Raw genomic sequence first — 16,349 nt, 5'->3', positions numbered from 1 at the left:
GGGAGCTTATAAACAGGAGGGGGAACAGCTGTTGATGAGGGTGGATAGTGATAGGACAAGGGGGAATGGTTTTAAACTGAGACAGGGGAGGTTTAGGTTGGATCTTAGGAGGAAGTTTTTCACGCAGAGGGTGGTGACACACTGGAACAGGTTGCCCAAGGAGGCTGTGGATGCCCCATCCCTGGAGGCATTCAAGGCCAGGCTGTATGTGGCTCTGGGCAGCCTGGTCTGGTGGCTGGTGACCCTGCCCATGGCAGGAGGGGTTGAAACTTGATGATCATTGTGGTCCTTTTCAATCCATGTCGTTCTATGATTCTATGATATATTAGATAAGAGAGTTGTGATTTGGCTTTGTTCAGAAAAATGGACAAACACAAAGCTGACTTTAAATCATTACGCCTGGTTACTTAGGTTGCTTTTCTTGCATCAAAGCCTTTCAGACAGTAAAATGTAAAATTTACAACGTTATATTTTTCTCAGACTTGAAAAATATGCTGGTTCTGTGTGACTTTTTATAAAATATTTATTTGTTTCACAGACTGGTTATTTAGGTGTATTTTTAGCACTCTGAACATTTTTTTTTTCAGCTTCTTTGCTCATAAAACTTTCTTCTCTGATGAAAGTATAAGTGACCTTGTGCCACCTAGTGGCTACTGTTAAGCTTTATCCAAAGTTCATTGAGGACTTTGCTACTAAGGCCTTTGTTTTGCATTTTGCTACACAGTTTGGTTTGGCAAAATAAAACTATTATTGTGGTTTTGCATATACGTTTGGGTTATTGCAAATCAGAATTATGAACATGAAAAGAAATAACACTTACTGTACAGATTAACTTCATAAATACAATCTCTACCATGAAATAAAAATATTTACTGTAAAAATGAGATTTAGAGTAATTTGTGCCATTTCATTCATATTTTAAAACAAACAATAAGTAGATCTCATTCAATAAGATGCTGTCATAGTTCCTGAGGGGTTATCCTACTGTGGCCTTATCCTTAAATAGAAAGTGATGTTCCTTCTACTACAAAAGAACCTGCATTTGAGTGCAAACTCTGCCTCTTCTGCTTTCCTCTTATTGTGGATATTGCTGTGTTAGCACAGGACTGCTACATCTGCATGGCCAGTCCTTATTTAAGGAAAGAGTGGCAAGAATGTGCATCTGAGAATTTTAACCAATTAAAATTAAACACTAGCTGAAAAACGCGTTCATGGGATATAGAGGTCTAGTATGAAGACATAAAATGACAATAAAATCATAGAGTCATAGAATCTTTAAGGTTGGAAAATACCTGTAAGAAGATCGTGTATTCCAGCCATCAAACCAACCTCACCATGTCCACTAACCACATTCCTCAGTGCCACATCCACACGTTTTTGAGCACCTCCAGGGACAGCGTCTCCGCCACCTCCCCTAGCAGCCTATTCCAGAGTTTCACCACTCCTTCTGAGAAGAAATTATTTCTAATATCCAACCTGAAACTCTCCTAGCACAACTTAAAGCCATTACCTCTGATCCTAAATGACACCTGGCTTCACAGTTTACCAGTGTGCACACCATAAGATGTCACATAACCTGTGCCATTTTTAAGGGATTTCTCTGGCAGACACTTTCCTCTTTCTGTTTTAACTGTAAAAGCAAATCCATAGGTGTTTCACTCATTCTCTATTCTGGTAAGAATGTCCCCTAGTCTATAATTTGGTTGTACTAAGGCAAAGCTGCTTTTCTCAGAAAGACCTGCGCAATTAAACTTGCTGCTGTTAAAGCATAGGGCAGAAGGGACTCTGAATTGAAATAACAGTTCAAAATAAGGCAGGGGTTTTTGTACTATTACTCCGACCACTGTACATACAAAGATAAGTACCTCGTTCCTCCATTTATAGACTGCTACTCTTCACTGCAAGAGAGAAATTCTGGCCTTTCTGCTCGAACAACTTGTTCAAAGGACTGCAGGGTGCTACGTGCCTTGAATACATAATTGGCAGGACTAAGGTTGAGAATGCTATTTGAGGTTTTCTCAGTGCTAACCAGTATTCCTGTATTACTACTAGGAGCTATGAAAAGATACATTTGAAACATAAAATTACAGTTTAAACCAAAATATTAATGAAAAAGCCTTTGTTAAGCCGTTTAATTATGCTGCAAAACAGGGAATATCATTCCACAATTATGTAACTGTTAGTTAACTTAACTACCTCTAATGATATATAAGATATTATCACTTATTTCAAACAGTAGAAGCCTTCTGAGACAAAATTCCTTCAAAAGTTTGTTAGATTTAACGTCAGTGGGCTATCTCCAGTTCATACCTGCAGTTTTATTTATAAGCATGGGAATTAATGCACTCATTTTTTAGTGCAGTTCCTGGATGTGATCATCAAATTATTTCAGATTCATTTGTTTTGCTCTTGAATTACAAAGAAGAGGAAATGTCTCTATACTTCCCATTTAGGGAGTCAACACCTTTTAATGAGAATATTTTTACCAGCTGTTCTGCACAGGTGATTTTCTACTTGTGAGACAAATGTGGTATACATCAATGTTGTTTGGCCAGTGAAAAATATACATACACCGAGCCTGAAACCAGAGACATCTAACTACTTCTCTGGTCCTTAGGTAGTTGTAATCACATATATGGAAAATAAGGAAAAGGTGATTGGTGGTAACCAGCTTGGCTTGAGCAAGGGCAAGTCATGTCTGACAAACCTGGTGGTCTTTTACAATGGAGTTAATTTATCAGTGGATAGAGGAAGAGCAAAACGTCATCATCTATCTGGACTTGTGAAAAACATTTGACACAGTCCTGCATGACATCATCCTCTCCAAATTGGGAAAAAATGAATTTGGTGGGTGGACCTCTTGCTAGACAAGGAATTGGCTGGATGGTCGCACTCAGTGTGTTGCAGTTAAAAGCTCAGTGTCCAGAGATGGGTGGTGAATGATGTTCTTCAGGGATCAGTGTTGGGACCAGTGTTATTTAATGTCTTTGTAAGGGTTATAGACAGTGGGATTGAGTGCACGCTCAGCAAGTTTGCAGAAGACACCAGGCTGAGTGCTGCAGTTGACACCCTAAAAGGAAGAGGATGCTATCCAGAGGGACCTGGACAGGCTTGATAGGTGGACTGGTGCTAAGAAGTTGGCCACAAAGATGATGAGAAGGGTAGAGCACTTCTCCTACGAGGACAGGCTGGTAGAGCTGGGACTCTTCAGTTAGGAGACGAGAAGGTTCCAAGAAGACCTTATAGTAGCCTTCCAGTACGCAAAGGGGGTCTACAGGAAAGCTGGGGAGGGACTTTTTGTAAGGGCAGGTACTGACAGGATGAGGGGAAATGGTTTTAAACTTGAAGAGGGTATATTTAGTCTGGATATAAGAAGGAAATTCTTTACTGTGAGGGTGGTGAGATGCTGGAACAGGTAGCCCAGTGGGGTTATGAATTTCTCCGTCCCTGGAAGCATTCAAGGCCAGGCTGGATGGGGCTTTGAGCAACCTGGTTTAGAGGGAGTTGTCCCTGCTTATGGCAGGGGTTGGAACTTGGTGATCTTAAATCTCCCTTCCAACCTAAACCATTCTAGTATTCTATGAGAGCATATGCCCTCTGTGTTTTTTAAGTTTGAGGAATTGTCCAGTGCCTTTTGAACTTCTGAAAGAGTTTCTGCCTTGCTGTTCTGCAATATTTAGATATATTTATCTAATTTAAGTGATTTTTTTTTCATTTTTTTTCTTTTTCTTTTGAACAAAGCATGTGACCTGTGCTTCAAATAGAGTTATTTTGAGCCTTGGAAGTGCAGATTTTAAGTTGCAGATTTGGCAAGGTTTTGCTACACTAGAAAAACAGGAGTAGGAGAAAGAATGAATCTTGTTTCTTAGCATTCTTCTCCTTGTTGTTGAAGCTGGCTAATCAGTTTTATCCCTGACCTATGTCAGAATTGTATCACTACTCTGCTGGCCTCCCAGACAGTAAATTGCCTTTTCAACACTGTTCCACAGGACTGAATAAGGCCAGTCAGAAATGTTACCATCTCTGATGCCACCACCACACCCATCCCAACAAATCAGAATCTTGCGGAGTTTGTCTCCTTCTTCTGGTTTGCTGTAAATTCCAAGTAGCAAAACCTTTTCTGCTTCATCCACTTGGGCAGATCACGTTTTATGATTTAATTTTCTCTACCTCCTGGATCAAAAAGCTTCTTCCAATTGATAAAATGACAATAATTAACTCCTAGACATTTCCCAAGCTCTGTTTCTCATTACTTGAAAACCACAACTACTTCAGGAAGGAATTGATGCCACAGAAAGCTTCAGTTATTAAAGATAAATAAATAAACATTTGGATATTTGAAAAATAGCCCTATCCAGGTTTTTGCAAGTACAATATATTTTTATTTCTTATGAGAACTGAGCAACTCTTATTGATGTCTGAACCTATGTTTTTGATGTACTCCTTTGGGGAGCATGAAATCATTCATCACTAAAGTTTTTACATTGTGAAAGGAACTGAAGTACTGAACTGAAAAAGTAATTTCTGTAATTTTCTATTCTTAGAACTGTTCTCTTCCAGTTCACAATAAAATAGAGCAAATAAATTTCACTCTTCTGTACTTTATTGTGTAAGAGTCATCCTTCCAGCCAGCGACTCCAGAATGAACAGACTTCTGCTACAGTCATCTATGTGCTTCATAGTGAATCAGTTGTTCAAATATACTAGCCATCAGGTCATTTTCTCCTTCCTCAGACTAGAAAGACAAACAGACTACTCTATGATATTCAGTTATTCAAACTTACTAAATTTTCTTTTACCCTCTTTTCTTTCAATTGGATTTTCTTTGTAACATCCATGAGATAAACAGGGTTGTTGGGATTTTTTTTTCATTCATTCTGGCAGTTCCTCTGTGGCCCAGATATGGTGAGAGATAACTTGGAGATAACTTGGAGGGAGGAGAAAGACAAAAGCGAAAAGAGAAATTAGATTTATAATGTTACATGGCGGATTTATAACTGCATATAAATTTAACATCTGCAGGATAAGATTTGTGCATGACCTATTCCAGTTACTTCTCGCAGATTTAATGTTTTGAAATATTTCCTGTAACTTCTTGAGATGCAGCAATGTGTGTGTTATTTGGCCTGCATGTTTACTCAAGCAATAACCTCAATACTTTAATAAGCTTTTTTTTTCCTCAATACTTTAATAAGCTTTTTTTTTTTTTTTTTTTTTTTTTTTTTTTTTTTTTTTTACCTCTGTCTTACTCTTTGATTCTCACCTGTGTTTCTCTTGCAATCATGCCATAATTTTCTGGAAAAAAAAAAAAAAAAAGTTTTTAACTTACTATATTTTGCTCAGTTTAAAAATTCTATTTGTGTGCTACAGCTCCAGACACCTATTGGTCCCTCATCTGATGACCAAACACCTTTTAATCCTTATGTACTGCAAAGGGCAAGAGGTCTAATAGAAGCAGAGAAAGGTAGGCAAAAGTTTATTACGCAAATACCACCTTTTTTCTTTATACAAGAGCTCTTACCACAACCCATATTTCTTCTTTACTTGCTTGTATTTTATGCCATATTGTTTACTGGCATATCGCTGTCACAGCTCAAGCCCGATGTCAGTGTCTATAATAAAAGTGATTTAACAGGAATCCCTTTTTCCATGTAGAAGTTGGAGGTTTATTACCTCCTTGACTCTAAAAGCTGTATCCTTGCCCTTCATAAAGAGAATTGTGCCTCACTGAATTCACACTGCCAGTCTGATGCCTAGGCTTTAGGAAAGCTGCAAATACTGCAATTGGTGTGAAGAACTGTTTGAGAACTGAACTGTTTGAACACTGAAGTGCTAAGGAGAAGAGCATGTCTTTAACCTTCCTTCTGTGAAGGAACATCCTCGTTTCACATTAAGCAATTGCTCAGAAGTGAGAAGATGTCACCATATAAAAGTCATTCTTTTTGAGAATGTTCTAAAGTGAGTGTAGTTGGAGTGTATGAGGTTTTTTTATAATGCTTTCTTAAGACAAATACAAAGATGCAGCAGTTAACACTGAGCATGGATATGTTGAATATAGCACCTGTGCAAGCAACATAGTCTCACATAATCTCTTATTTGTTTATTCCTTGAACTGCAGGTGATCAGAGAGAGGCCTTACCCATGGACACTGAGGTTTATGAAAGTCCGTATGCTGACCCAGATGAAATTAAACCAAAAAATGTCACTCTTGATAGGAAATTGTTAACCCTAGAGGAAGGAGAGCTTGGCTCTGGCAACTTTGGTACTGTAAAGAAAGGGTTCTATAAGATGAAGAAGTAAGTATTTCCTTCTATCTCCAGGAAGTGCAGCATAGTCACTGCCCAGCTGTTATTTTTGTCTTCAAAGTGGGGAAGTGCCTCCTATGATTCTATGACTCTGCTATCAGTTACAGTAGAGTAAGAAGCTCTGTGCCTTTCTCCAGAAATTGTGTGGGCATTCATGTGACTGGTCTGCACAGTCTCTTTGTGTGAGATAGTGTAGAGAGCCATGTACAGCTTACCTGTAGCAAATGGATTCTCACCTAAAATAGTATGATGAATACCTGTTTCATGAAGCTGTAACGTTGATTTTCAAACAGACAGAAGATATTGTGGCCTTCTTATCATGGAGTTACAGTAGGAACAGACCTTGTTTATACTGGCAGAAGTCAAGTCACCTGACTATTCATGCATCTTCATAATAAACTGTTACCAATATGTTGCTTAAATGGAAGCTTATGTATATGCTTTCACCAATTAAAGCTGGAGGCAGTTCTTTAACCCAGATTTTCAGAATCAAGGAGGAATTTTCATTTTCCGGTATTTTCTGAGGGGATTTGAAGGGCTGTAGTTTTGTTTATCAGTAGTTCACATTTAAGCTCTATTTAAGGTTGCAGGAGGAGACTTAGTTTCTCAGCAGGTGAAAGCACTTGCCTTGGGGCTTTGCAAGTGCTGCATTGTCTGAGGTCCAAAACACATCAGTGCTGAGAAACCCCTTATAATTTTTCTTCTGAGGGCTCTCAACATAACAGGGCTCTTTTTGGAAATCTTTCAACTTTCATTAGTTAAGACTAGTCAGAATGGGAAAGATAATTTTGTTTTCAGACTTGTTTAGACTTTTTAACAATTACTTCTAGTTTTCATTCTCTCCATTTTATTTCTTTTGCTTCTGATCATTTGGTAGAGACTTATTCCCATTGCAGTCAGATTCCTTCCTGTCCAAGTATTCAGTTCTATCTTTTATCACTGTTTGAACTATGTGTGCAGAAACATAACTTGGAGATTGTATAAATTTACATGCAGATTTTTCAGCAACTAATCCCAGGGGATTCTCTTTTGCAGGGGGGCCAAGCCAGTGGCTGTAAAAATTCTTAAGAACGAGAGTAATGATCCGGCCATAAAGGATGAGTTACTGAGAGAAGCAAATGTAATGCAGCAACTGGACAACCCATATATAGTCCGAATGATAGGTATATGTGAAGCAGAGGCCTGGATGTTAGTAATGGAAATGGCTGAACTTGGGCCACTGAACAAGTTTTTGCAAAAAAATAGGTGTGTAAGCTTTGATTCCATTTCATAGTATTTATCCAAAGGGGTAGAAAAAAACAAGAGCAAGGTCTTTTTATCTTATATAATAATTAGCTATTATAGATAATCTTCACTGGGACATAATTATATTGAAAATGTCTCCTAAATGTCAAATATTTTTGTAAGATAGTGCATTTTGAATAAAAGAATTTTTGGATGTTCTTTATGGATATGATCACAGTTTATTGATATGATCAAGACATTATTATGTTGCCTGTTCTAATTAAATCTTTGCTAAACGTAAATGGATCTTGTTACTAATATATTTTATACATGTATGTAATGTGCGCAAACAAGTTTGTATTTGAACTCCTTGAAAAATAATGAAAATGAACTACAGACCTCTTAAAGACTCAATTATGATTTTCAGGCACATCACAGAAAAGAATATAACAGAACTTGTACATCAGGTTTCCATGGGGATGAAATATCTGGAGGAGAATAACTTTGTACATAGGGATCTGGCTGCAAGGAATGTGCTATTAGTCACCCAGCATTATGCCAAAATCAGTGACTTTGGACTATCTAAGGCTCTTAGTGCTGATGAAAATTATTACAAGGTAAGATTTGCACAAGTTGTCAAAGCTGTTTACTAATATAGCCTAAGATTTTTTTTATTTAAGAGCAGTTGTGTTTAAAAGTTGAAAGGAAGAAATACACTAAATATTTTATAGTCTGCTAGTAGTAATCATAAATTTTCAAAGTATGTGATTAAAGTTAAGTGATGAATAGGGAGGGAAAATCTAGTCCCTTATTTAGTTATTTCTTTGGTAAATTTACCATTAGAAGATTGAAATTTACTGTGGAAATGAGATATTTCCTTCCATAAAAGTTGAAACTATCTCTGTTGCAAATACTAATTTAGCACTTGGTTTGCATCATGTCAAAGGAAAATACAGGTTGGCAATCTGTCTAACTAAATAACAGAATGAGATTTGGGGAGTTTGTCGAAGGGGTACAGGTGGGAAATAATCATTTGATGTAGGTAAATTTTGTTCAGCTTTATTTAAAATACCACAATCTTTGTGCAGCAAAAGATACTAAAATAAGTGCCAACTTTTAGTGAGGTAAATGGGAGCTAAAGCCTCTGATAGTGTATGCATCTCCTTTTCCTATATATTGCTTTTACAGTTAAAATTATTCTATCCTACTGCCTTTTCTTTCATCAGTTGTTTAAAACCAATAAGCCAGACCACGAAACACTGCAGAGGAGGAGCAAGCACATACTTCCCTCTGATGACCTTCCTATGGGAACAGTAACTGCTGCCAGAAAAGGCAGCAGCATCTTAAATCACTTCCAGCTTGCCTAGTTTGTCAGGGGGTTGAGATCTGGTGTAAAAGGCTCATTCCGTTCACAACTGCAAAAAATGCTGCAGGGTTATCTCAATAGATATAGCACTGTGCCAATATGGTCTGATGTTTGCACTCTTGTAGCATGTTTAGCATGATGTCATCAAATTGCAGTTTGTCTCAAAGCAGTTACTGTGCTCTGAAATAAAGCACTGACTTAATCTGAAGATTAGACTCCTTCTGGCTAAGTTGGTATCTCTTTTGTAAGAGTTGAAAAATCTTTATTTGACAGAGCTTAACAAACACGACGTTAGGTCCTTTAACTAAGCTTTGCTTTACCACAGCATTAATTCCAATGCTTTATTTGAGTTTGGGAGATTAGGAACAATTTTGTAATGGTATTGAAGAAGCTGTTGCCAATTTCTCTAAGGCAGACTATATCAGAAATGCTAGTATGAACACATGAAAATCCAAGTAAAATTGGCTTCTGTGAATATGAGTGTTGTTTACCACTTGCTACTGTCTCAAGTCTGCTTCTCTTATTTTCTGTTATTCCGTATTTTAGGCACAAAGTCACGGAAAATGGCCAGTCAAGTGGTATGCTCCAGAATGCATGAATTTCTACAAGTTTTCTAGCAAAAGTGATGTCTGGAGCTTTGGAGTTTTAATGTGGGAAGCATTCTCTTATGGGCAAAAGCCCTATAAAGTGAGTAATTCTTTCTGTCAGTTCTTTTAATATAAAAATGTAGAGCAAATTCAAACCATCACCTATTTTTTCCTGCGTGGAAGGGTTGCTACAGGTCAAATAAGGCTTTAGAACCCATCTGTTCTAACAGACAAGTCAAAGGATAGCCCCCAGTTCAACTCCAAACTTCTCTTTGTTTTATACTATACTAACATGTACTGTAATCATATGCAACTCAGAAGACTGCTCTGATCATCCTATTCCAGGGAATGAAAGGCGGCGAAGTTGCACAGATGATTGAAAGAGGAGAACGAATGGAACGTCCTGAAGCCTGTCCAGTGGAAGTCTATGACTTAATGAAATTATGTTGGACGTACAAGTGAGTGTGATCTCTTTCTTTTAATAGTGGTATATTTTAATCTACATGGTTGGTAGCTAGAAAGCATGAAATAAGAATATTTCAAAGCATATTGCATCAACTAGATTTCAGCTTACAAGCAATCTGAAAAGGAAGGAGTCAGTTGTGCTTTCAAAAGAGAACAATGTGAAGTAATGAGTATAGTACAGGAATCTGATTCTGCACAGATGATCTATTTTTTGCTTGAGCAAAAATATACAAAAAATTGTCTATCATCAAAAGCAATTTATTCCATCAAAAACAATTTACTCCACCAAAAAGTCAGTCTGACATATTTAGAAAAGTAAGTTTGAAATTAAGGAAACATTTTTCTTTCATTTCATTTTGATTTCCAGGACAGCAGTTTCAAAGTTCTGTTGTCAACTTATTCATTCTATGTCTCAATTTTTCTTTTTTCTTTCAGTTTTTTTCTTTCCAGTTTTTCAGTTTTTCTTTTGATTTTCTCCCTGAGTCTCAACAGTAGTTCCCAGCTCATCCACACCAGTCGTCTTCCCCCACGGCTTGCCTTATGGCACTCAGGGACAGCCTGTTCTTGTGCCTTTACGATTTCCATCTTGAGGAGCATCCAGGCTTACTGGGCCCCTTTACCCTGGAGAAGCGACTCCCAAGGGACCCGCGCTACAAGCGCCTTCTTGGAAGTTCAAGAAAGTAGTTTTGCTGGTCACTCTTTTGACATCCCCAAGATTGGAGAATTCTACAATTCCATGGTCGCTCTGCCCAAGACAGTCCCCAACCTTCACTTCTTCCACCAGTCCTTCTCTGTTAGCGAAGACCAGGTCTAGTAGAGCACCACCCCTGGTAGGCTCTCCTGCCAATTGCGTAAGGAAGCTATCTTCCACACAGTCTAGAAACCTCCTGGACTGCTTCCTCTGTGCTGTGTTACATTTCCAACATATATCAGGGAAGTTGAAGTCTCCCATGAGAATAAGTGCTGGTGACCGTGTGACTTCCACGAGCTGCTCATAGAATGCTTTGTGCAATTCTTCATCCTGATTAGGCGGTCTGTAACAGACCCCCACCAAGATATCACCCCTACAGCCATCCCCCTGATCCTTACCCCAGACACTCAACTATATCATTCTCAACCCCAAGCTCTTCAACCTTGAAACAGTGTTTAATATAAAGGGCCACACCACCACCCTTCTTTCCTCGTCTATCCCTTCTGAAGAGCTTGTAGCCACCTATCACAGCACTCCAGTCATGTGAGTGGTCCCACCATGTTTCAGTAATAGCAACAAGGTCATAATTAGCCTGACTCACATTGCATCCAATTCTTTCTGCTTGTTGCTCATGCTGCGTGCATTGGTGTGGATGCACTTCACCCCCAGCTCACCATCGTTCCCCTAGGCTCATCTCTTGTGAGGCCTGTTTTGTCCCCTTCCCCCTTTGTAGCTAATTTAAAGCTCTTTCAATAAGCCCTGCTAGCTCCTGTGCTAGTATTCATTGCCCCCTTTGAGATAGGTGGGTTCCACAGACAGACAGGCAGGGGCTGAGTAAATTGCCCCATGATCAAAGAACCCGAAGTTCCTGGCTTGACACCAGCCTCCGACCCAATTATTCATTGCTCGTGCTTTCCAGTCCTGCTCAGTGTCCCTTACTGGCCCTGAAGGTGTAGAGCAGAAGATCACTTGAGCTCCAGATCCTTGAACTAAACGCCCTAAACTCCTCAAATCTTTTTTCATCATGCGTAGGCTTGTCTGAGCAATTTCATCTCTGCCCACCTGAACTACAAGTAATGGAAAATAATCAGATGACCTAACCAGCTGAGGGAGTTTCCTGGTTATGTCCCCGACCTGAGCCCCAGGAAGGCAGCACACTTCCTGATGGCCCTGACAGGTCAGGTCTGCATATGGGGCCCTCTGTTCCTCTGAGAAGGGAGTCACACACCACGACCACCCTTCTTTCTTTACTGTCAGAGGCAGTCTCAAGGCGCGGGGGTGAACACCTCGCCCTAGGCTCTCTCCTAGGCAGATCCTCCATCCCTCTTCATTCACCTCCCCTTCAACTTCCAGCAACTGGAACCTGTTGCTTAAAGGGAGCTGGGGAAGTGGGCTAGACAGGCGGGTGTCTCCTGTGACACTGAGTTGGGACTCTCTTCCAACCTTCCTCATCAGCCAGGTCTGTCCAATTGTGACAGGACCACCACCTTTCTGGGAGTATTTTCCCAGAATCCTTCCCTCTGGTAAGCCAGCAAGTTAGTCCACCAGTCAATCTCCCGCTCACACTCCCTGATGGCCCTAAGTCTTTGCACCTCATCTTTAAGTTCCACCACTAGGCTAAGTAGTCCACCTGCTCACACCTCACTCAAGTGGAGTCCCTGCCATTCTCCCTGGGCAGAAGTAGACTCAGGCACTCCCTGCAGCCAGAGACCTGAACAGTGACATTTCTCAGCAAGCTCTCTGTCTGGGTCACCACGGTCTTCTTAGAATAAGTCTGCTGTCTGGTGGAGACCATGTTTCAGCCTGTGGTCTCAGAGACTGAAAAAGAAAGCCAGTCTCTTGAGCAAGGAGGGACCAAAGCTTACAATTCTCACCACTAGACCCACCTCCCACACACACAAATGTAGCACCCTATGGGACGTGTGTGCTATGCTCACTTACTGAACCTTCCCTTTCTCAGTGAGCAGAAACAATGGTTATTATTCACCTGGCGTGTTCTGTGGGTGGAAGCAAGCTCCCCAAAGCTATTTAAAGCTTATTATCAGGTGTGAAGGTTGAGGGCGGGTGTTTAAACTATGCCACTAATGTGCCAGCTCCACCCCGGTGACTCTGGAGCCTGCCCACAAGCTGCCAGCTCCCAGCACAAGTGCAGTGTTGATGCTAGCCTCAAAAGTGCATTTAAAAAGCCTTAAAAAGAGCTTTTTGGTTGGACTTTTTACTCCAGATCCCTTGCCAGTACAGACTTACCTGCTCAGAAGCTAGTCTCCGCAGCAAATATCTGTATCAGTGACTTAGATTATGAGACTGAGTGTACTCTCAGCAACTTTGCAGTTGACACCAAGCTGAGTGGTGTGGTTGTTGCAGTGGAAGGGAGGGATACCATCCAGAGGGACCTGGACAAGGACCTGGCTTGAAAAGAGAGCACATGTGAACCTAATGAGGATCAACAAGCCAAATGCAGGGTGCTGCATCTAGGTCAGGAGAAATCCCGAACTGAAGTAAAGACTGGGAGTAGAATTCCTTTGTTGAAGTTATCTTTAGCTGTAAAAAGGTTTCCATAAAGAAAACAAAGTCCACTGTAATGTGGCTTACTCTTCCAATTCACTATCTGGAGAATATGTGAATAATATGTTCACTAAAGATATTTAGGTTCTATTTCAAGAGTTATGTTATTTCCTTTCTAGAAAACTTGCTTTTTTCTTAATTTTATTACATCTAGTATTCTAGAAAGAACATGGAGCCATTAAATTTCTGCCCTTTTTCTACAGCAAAGTAGCAGCAGTTACAGAGTGAAACAGAATCACTTTCATTAAGTTTAGTAAAGGTACTATAAAAGGTATTGCTTTTTATTTGTACTCGAATATCCCAAATATTTGAAAGGAAAAAAAAACTAAAAAAAAAATAAAAGTTCTGTTTACGCAGTGCAGCTATCTCAATATGTAACACATTATTGTCAGAACTTCTCATCAGCTTAGTCATATTCTTCCAAATCAAAACAGGTGAGATATAGAGGAAATCAAGACAGTACAGCTATGTAGTGTTTATAGAGGCTATCCTTAATGGCACAAAGCTTATCTGTATGATTGTAGAACTGATTATAAGGAAGCTAATGCATTATAAGTATTCTTTTCTCTAGATTGTTACTGAAGTAAATGAAGTAGCAAATTAATTGAGGCTGATTTACCATTTCCTATAATACCTTCCACAATCACAAAATAACTTTGATGACAATAAATCTACTGACTGAATGCGATGCAGTAATACTAACCTCCTGGTATTCATTTTGTAGCAGTGTTTTGGTAGCCTTTAAGTACTGTAACAGCCTCTAGGAGTTGTCACTGCTGTGAAGTGCCAGCTATTGCAAGGCCCACATAACCTCTTCAGCTTTCTCAGTCCTTTGTGGTGATACTTTGTCATGTTTCCACAGTGTTGATGACCGACCAGGATTCGTTTCCGTGGAGTTGCGATTACGGAACTACTATTACGACATTGCCCACTAGCCACGTGAGCAGCAGCTTGCCTTTCTTCAGCAAAGAGAAGCAGTTCAAATTCTGAAACGAAGTGACCTATTTTTGTACTGTCACCCTCGCCATATACAGTTGAGAGCTAAGCTCTGTTTGTGAGGTTGCCTTTTTTTTTTTTTTTTTTTTTTTTTGGCTTTTTTTGCAGAATGTCAAGCTCCAAAGTAGAGCAGCACAACATAAGTGCAGATGCATAGACTTCCATTACGTTCCATTTTATTTACAGCTTTATTATCTTTACATTCTTCTGTCATGTAAAACCTATTTAAAGTCTTTCAACCCTCTTCCTCTTACATATTTGAGTGCAGATGGGGATTTAATTTTCTGTTGTTAATATTCTTAGCTCTCAAATTGTGTTGTTCCAGCCTTCTCCCTATTTGAGAAAGAATAGCATAAACATTTTTCACTGTAAAAAAAATTTACTGTGACGGTGTCAGTTACTTTGACATTGTGTTTGATTCTATCCCCACTACTTTATAACCAAATTGTATTCTTCTTGTTAGTAACATTTGCAGTCAGGAGCTGGGAGATGTGAATTTCTAAAATGTAGAAAAATAAAAGGTGTTACCATCTCCTCTCTTGTGGTATCCCCAAATGGGAATTACTTTATTAATGGTAAAACCAGGGAATTCAATGGCTTGGTCTCACCTTGGGACAAAAGACCAAAGCAATTAGTCTTCTAACCTGAAGTCCATCACTGCAGTTCCTGAAAAGACAATTATGCTTTGAAAATTGAAGGAGCAGCAACTTTGCTTCATGTTTCAGCCTTCTCTAGATACATCTTTTACACTGTCTTTGGATATACCAAAGCTTCTTGTGTTGTATTTTAAGCAGAACCATATCTTTTTCCAAACCTTTCTTCAAAAGCATATGTGGTTATTCACCACAGCTTATAACTTCTGAAGCTCAATTTCACTCCCAGCTCAAGTATTTTGAAATAGGCTCATGGATATTCACTTTACTTTTGTCCTTTCCTAAATTCTAGCATTATTAATCATTGTGAACATCTCAGAAAAAGGTGTTTGTCTTACCATAGGTTTTGTGATGCGCCAAGCAGAGTTTCCAGTACTGTGTAGGTATAGCAGTGATAATATAAATTATGTAATCAACTTCTGTCCCCAGTTTTTACTTGTATGTATTTTTGTTCAATCTCATTTTAAATATTCTAGAAATCAAAATTTCTTCTCTGTGTTCCCCACAAGCAGCCATTTGACAGGCACCTGTGTATATTTCAGGAGTCTACTAGATACAGGGATTTTAAAGAAATATGAAAAGATTTAGAGTTAGATATACCTATTGCATACAGATGTTTGGAACATATGTTTTCAATTGTTATGTGAACAGGACATTCTTAGCAATGCGGTGATATTTTTGGGCAGTTACACTGAGAAGTGAAATTATATGAATAAAATACAGCTATAAAAACGTTGGATTTACTGTGAAGCAATGTATTTCTTGATACTAATTTTATGGTTTATTTTAAAATAAAAGCTAAGTGATTTTGGTAGTTTAACATTTGGGAATCCAGTGCAAGATACTTCAGAAAGTACATTCTACTGAAAGATAGTGAGTGTAAAGGTCATGTTTTAAATGTGATTCAAACATGACTTACATTGATGATGGTTTCATTTTTTGATTTATTTTTAACAAACGTTTTTCTACAAGAACTGCTCGTGTAGCTGTTGCTTGTGATTATATATAGCTGTTTTTTTAGCATTATCTCTGTTGCAGAGAAACTGTCAAGCTCTACATGTGCAATTGGAACATTCATGGGGATAACAGTTGCAAAACAGTTGCAGAAATCAAAACCAGTTGTACAGTGACTGACAGCACTATTTCCTTGCAATATATATGTGTGTTTAAGTTCTACCACATTCAAGAAAGCTAAAGAAAACTGGAGGAATAGTTCTTCATTTTTCTCTGCAGCAAATGTCTCTTTCTAGGGTTACTTAATTGTTCTTAGCTTCACTATTCTGTAATTACATAAAGAATATGAAATATTGTGAAATAACTTTTAAAACTGAGATTAAATGCGTTGTTTTAGAAAATACATTGTTTTAACAAGAATGATTCAAATTTCTGAATTTGCTGCTGATGTGCAAAGCTTGTATACTTGCTGAATTGCTGTGATTGTTGTGCAACACTGAAGACTTCCTTATTGGCACAGGGTGGTACCTGGCAGAACAGATA

The 16,349-nt window shown here is 38.8% G+C and overlaps 1 protein-coding gene across 4 annotated transcripts in view; it reads left to right on the top strand.

The window, feature by feature from the left end:
• The window catches only part of SYK (spleen associated tyrosine kinase), a 44,544-nt gene extending 28,960 nt beyond the window's left edge, over positions 1–15,584 (top strand). For all 4 annotated transcript variants that reach the window (XM_048931715.1, XM_048931711.1, XM_048931713.1 and 1 more), the window contains 7 exons: positions 5,371–5,464; positions 6,119–6,296; positions 7,341–7,550; positions 7,957–8,146; positions 9,442–9,582; positions 9,828–9,940; positions 14,066–15,584. In XM_048931715.1, coding sequence (XP_048787672.1) covers positions 5,371–5,464; positions 6,119–6,296; positions 7,341–7,550; positions 7,957–8,146; positions 9,442–9,582; positions 9,828–9,940; positions 14,066–14,138 — 999 coding nt within the window. In that variant the 3' untranslated portion in view covers positions 14,139–15,584. The remainder of the gene's footprint in view (positions 1–5,370; positions 5,465–6,118; positions 6,297–7,340; positions 7,551–7,956; positions 8,147–9,441; positions 9,583–9,827; positions 9,941–14,065) is intronic.
• Positions 15,585–16,349: the final 765 nt, after the last annotated feature.

The sequence above is a fragment of the Lagopus muta genome, chromosome Z (genome assembly GCF_023343835.1).
Source record: "Lagopus muta isolate bLagMut1 chromosome Z, bLagMut1 primary, whole genome shotgun sequence".
NCBI lineage: Eukaryota > Metazoa > Chordata > Aves > Galliformes > Phasianidae > Lagopus > Lagopus muta.
The sequence above is the reverse complement of the archived record's forward strand: the minus strand, read 5'-3'. Positions and strand labels throughout refer to the sequence as shown.